At 41.4% G+C, this 4,701-nt stretch overlaps 1 protein-coding gene across 1 annotated transcript in view; it reads left to right on the top strand.

Moving 5' to 3' along the window:
* LOC102197618 (arylsulfatase A-like) overlaps positions 1-3,919 on the top strand; it is a 9,054-nt gene extending 5,135 nt beyond the window's left edge. Inside the window, exons 6-8 of the mRNA XM_005745982.1 lie at positions 2,621-2,748; positions 2,834-2,936; positions 3,028-3,919. Of these exons, the coding sequence (XP_005746039.1) occupies positions 2,621-2,748; positions 2,834-2,936; positions 3,028-3,320 (524 nt within the window). The 3' untranslated portion in view covers positions 3,321-3,919. The remainder of the gene's footprint in view (positions 1-2,620; positions 2,749-2,833; positions 2,937-3,027) is intronic.
* The last annotated feature ends 782 nt before the right edge of the window (positions 3,920-4,701 follow it).

Raw genomic sequence — 4,701 nt, 5'->3', positions numbered from 1 at the left:
CAGATCAGCCGCAGGTGGACACCATCCACAGGGGTGCGTGGGCCAAGAGTGAGAGCCCGTAATGAGCTCCACCCAGGCAGAGAGGAGGAGGAGAGACAAAAAACTAAAACTAACAACAACAAAACCTGTAGCCAGCGTGGGCCAACCAGAGAGACACGGGGACCGTGACACAGGGTACCTGATCACAGGCAGGGAATTGGTGTTGGTAGCCCGTTCTTGTTCTTACCGTTCAGCTAGCTCCTCAGGACTTGCCTGACCCTCTGCAGGTACTTGGTGGTTGCAGATTTTCTAGTGGCTTCTCTGTGATTCCCATTTGCCTGTGGGATTCCTAGGTATCTGTAGGTATCCTCGATCTCTGCAATGTTACCTTCTGGTAGTTTGATCCCCTCACTTCTAACAAGCTTCCCTGTCTTTGGCTACGTTCACACTGCAGGTGAAAGCGCATCAAATCCGATTTATTTATTTATTTTTGACCCTATGAGACCCATATCCGATCATGGTGTGACAGTGTGAACGGCACAAATCCGATATTTTCAAATCCGATCTGGGTCACTTTCGTATGTGGTACTAAATCCGATACATATCTGATGTTTTAGAAAGCGACTGCTGTTTGAATGGTCAAGTCGCATTAAATCCGTCTTTTACGTCACTGACACAAGACAGACGCCAATTATCAGCGCCGGAGAAGCACCCGATAAGACATCACGAATGCTTCCTGGCCATCCAGCGTAGATGTCAGTGAAACTGTTGGGAAGACAACGTTGGAGAAACGTGAACATTTTATTTGTACTGTATAATCTGCAGATTCTGACAGAAATCTGCAACTATCCTTTGAAGTACTGCTCCTCTCTAAAACGGCAATAAGGATCATTATTAGGCTATTTACATTATTATGTAAATAACAAAATAACTTAAAGCAAAAATTGGGAAACGTAAAGTCCGAAGTCTTTATATTAAGGGCCATCAGTCAAACAATACTGTTTGGTCTTGGTCTAAACAGAGCGCGTTGTGTGTGACATCTTCTTTTGCGCTTGCGGGCCGCTTTGAGGGTTCACACTAAAGCGTGTTTGCTGTCGCATTTTATTTGTAGTGTGAACAAGCAGACAAAAAAATCGGATGTCATGGCCTGGTGCTGTCCAGCTGTTCGTACTGGAGACCCAATCTTGGATGTTTGCCACTGTGATGGTTACTGGTCCCTGTTCAGGGAGGTTGCTGTGATCTGCTCTTGGATCCTCTAGCCAGTGGGCATTTCCATTATGGGTTGTGTCCTTTTCCCACATGCTCTTCCAGTATTGGTCTGTCTCCAGCCTTGGTGGAACTGTTCTCATATTATTCCCCCGCCAATGAGAGTACACCTTGGATGGTTCTGTGGAGAACAGCTGGTTTATTCTCCTGCCTTCTATTTCTTTGGTATACCTCTTCAAGTGGCTGGGCAAGGCTGTGACTCTTTGCTTGGCAGTTTCCAAGACCCCAGGTATGGACAGCTTGACGTACTTCTTAGGCACCTTTCTGCAGCTCACCTAACCCTATTTCAATAATAAGATTGCATCTCTTTTTTTCAGTATTAAAGTATATTACCATTTAATTAAAAACAGTCTTGGGAAGGACATTTGAAATGTATTCCACTACAGTTTACAGAATACATGCTGCAAAATGTATTTTGTAACGTATTCCGTTAAATTACTCAATGAGAGTAACATATTCTGAATACTTTGGTTACTGAATATATTATCAAGCTTTTTACAACTACTTGAATGTACTATTGCTGTGTGAATTATTACTATTACTGAAGGATACTCGCCACATCAATACCAACTAGATTTTTAAATCTTAATATAAAATGAGTGACAGTAGGGTGGATATTAGGTAAGGCTGCACTTTTTGCAGCGATCTCGTGTAGAAAACTATTCAGCATGTATATAAAACAGTTCCACGGCTCCGAACCATAGTAAAGGGACCTCTGGCTAATATGTTGGTTCTGTGTCAGGCCCGTAACCAAAAACTAGCTTTACTTTGTTTTTTGGGTCAACTTTGCCAGCGTGGGACAGAGAGAGGCCTTGAAAGGCTGCTCCAATGGAACTTACTGTTTAGGAGAAAAACACGAACACAGTGTACAGTCAAGTCTTAATAGCTTACTTACAACTGGGCTACACTGCCCATGAGGCTACATTCTTTAGGGCTATGCCTGTAACACTCTGCCTATTGCCTTCACATTAAATTCTTTTTTTGAACAATAATTTTAAAAAATATTATATCACGTCATTATGCGGGCCGCAAGTAGAGGTGACAGGGGCCACGAGATTGAGACACAGGCATTTGAGCCTCTTATTGCGTGTTTTGTTTGGGTTTTCACCGGCGTCGAATTACCAAAAATAGAGAGGGGACAGCCTAACATATGAAACAGGAAAAGACCGCAGTGTAATCTCTATTTCAACAAAGTAACTGTATTCTGAAGACTACCTTTTTAAACGGTAACCGTAACGGAATACAGTATTTTAAATACGTAATGGCGGTACATGTATTCCGTTACTCCCCAACACTGATTAAAAATAATTTATGTACATGTAGCCTTTTAGTGATTGCTGTTTTTTTTTTTTTCTTATGAACAAATCTACTGAAGGTGTTACTCATGAGATGGCCAGCACTCTAGATATCCTCCCCACATTGGCGCGCCTGGCAGGAGCTGAACTACCACAGGTGATGCTGGACGGGGTCGATATGACGGATATCCTTGTTAAACAAGGAAAGGTAGGAGCTTTGTATTTAAAGTTGTGCAAACACTCAAATAATGGAAAAACCAAGCTCATGTGTGTATTTTCTCTGTGTTTTACAGAGTAAAAGGGAAGCCATGATCTTCTACCCTGTAGATCCCAGTGAAAAATATGGCCTCTTTGCTGTAAGGCTGGGAAAATACAAGGCTCACTTCTATACACAAGGTACTACGTGTCATATTTTGAATATTGCAAGTTCACACTGTCACAAGTTTTAGTTGGTCTTAATTCCTGCCTGTTCATGTTTGTACATCAGGTGCTTTCCACAGCAGTACTACACCAGACAAAGACTGTCCAGAAACAGCAGTCTTCAAGGCTCATGACCCTCCTCTGATATTTGATCTGGAGGCTGACCCATGTGAGCATTATGCTCTGCCAGTAGATACACCTGACATCCAATCTGTGCTGCAACAGGTCAAGACAGTTAAGGAGCAATTTGAATCCTCCATGGTGTTTGGAGAGAGCCAAGTGGCAAAAGGAACAGACCCCAACCTCGAGCCTTGCTGCAACCCTGAGTGTAGCCCCAAACCTAGCTGCTGTCAGTGTTGATGAGAAAAACTGTTACAGCTTGAGGAAGGAAGGGAAAGTTGGACTAAAGTGCTGCTCTCCTGTGGAGAGTTTTAATTACTGGAAATGGAAAATGAATGTAAAGTAAATGTGCTCCCTTAGTGAGGAGATGATTTTCTCAAATTTGATACTGTTACAATTATAACTAATGTTTTACAGTGTACTGTATCATCTTTCTTCTGTGCTGTGAGTATTGTTTTATTTGATTTCTAATTTCCACTCGAGGAATTCTTGGTAAGCCCTTTTCACTCATAACATCATGAGTTAACTAAACAATGAAGACAACAATAAAGTTTCAGACATCAATCATATATTTTCAAGATGTATTTTCAAACCCATGAAAAGGTAAGTGATTTTTTTGTTTCCGTTGAAACTCACAAGTCTTTGTTTTGAAAGATACAAGATCAGATATGTTGTTCTGTCACATACTCTTTTTCATTTACTCGCAATAAAAGGTCGGAGCAGTTGTCTTTTACTAAAACACAATGCAGGCAGCCTGTGTAGTGCATAGACTGTCATTTATCCATAGTGGCTCTCCTGCTTCTTCTCTGTAACTCATGGAGAACAATTAGATGGGTCTGGAAAACACCCTCAAATTTGTTATTATTTGTGGCAAACATATACCAGTCATTATAGAATATTTGTTTCTAATGATTTTTAATGATGCTATAGGTGCTCCATTAGCTCTACCAGACTAATGACTGACTCATTGTTTACCTGAGCTGAGCATGACAGCTTGGCTAGATTTTTCTTTTTGTCTTAAATATAACATGAACACATTTGATGGAAAAGCAGGGGCATCGCTGCCTCCTTCCAGGGTTGTTGTTCCCTGCAGAGATTGTTAGAGTGCTCTGTGTTGGAGAAGATTAGATGAAGAGAGCTGCTGCAGCAAGGTACTTTTTCAAAATCTCTCACTGACTGTTGTTTTCTTTGTTTTTCCATCATCCAACAGCTTGTTTCTCCCTTAGGTTAGCACTGTACAGAGATGTGAAAGTGAATGATAAAGCAAAGTATCTAGTTCCCTAAGATGGCAACAATGGTGCAAGACCGCACGCAAGCTAACTGATAGACATATCACACACACCATTGTGTATGAGGACTTCTGAGAAGTTCATAATGACTTGGTCAAACAATGCTTGCATAACCCTAGACTTTCCTAAACTCCATTGTGTAAAATGTAATAATTTTATGTGACTGGGACTAGCTTTCTAACCTCCATTCCGACTTGCCTCCATCACTATCAAAAACATTACCTTCCTCCTCACACACAGACTCACACGCACAGTTGTCTGTATGCAGAACGTACAGCACATATTAAATGCTCCCATGCCATGTGTTTCTTCTTTTCACATGATGCCAGCTT

This window comes from Pundamilia nyererei, unplaced genomic scaffold (genome assembly GCF_000239375.1).
Source record: "Pundamilia nyererei isolate P.nyererei 1_Seehausen unplaced genomic scaffold, PunNye1.0 scaffold00170, whole genome shotgun sequence".
In the NCBI taxonomy this organism is placed as follows: Eukaryota; Metazoa; Chordata; class Actinopteri; order Cichliformes; family Cichlidae; genus Pundamilia; species Pundamilia nyererei.
The sequence above is the reverse complement of the archived record's forward strand: the minus strand, read 5'-3'. Positions and strand labels throughout refer to the sequence as shown.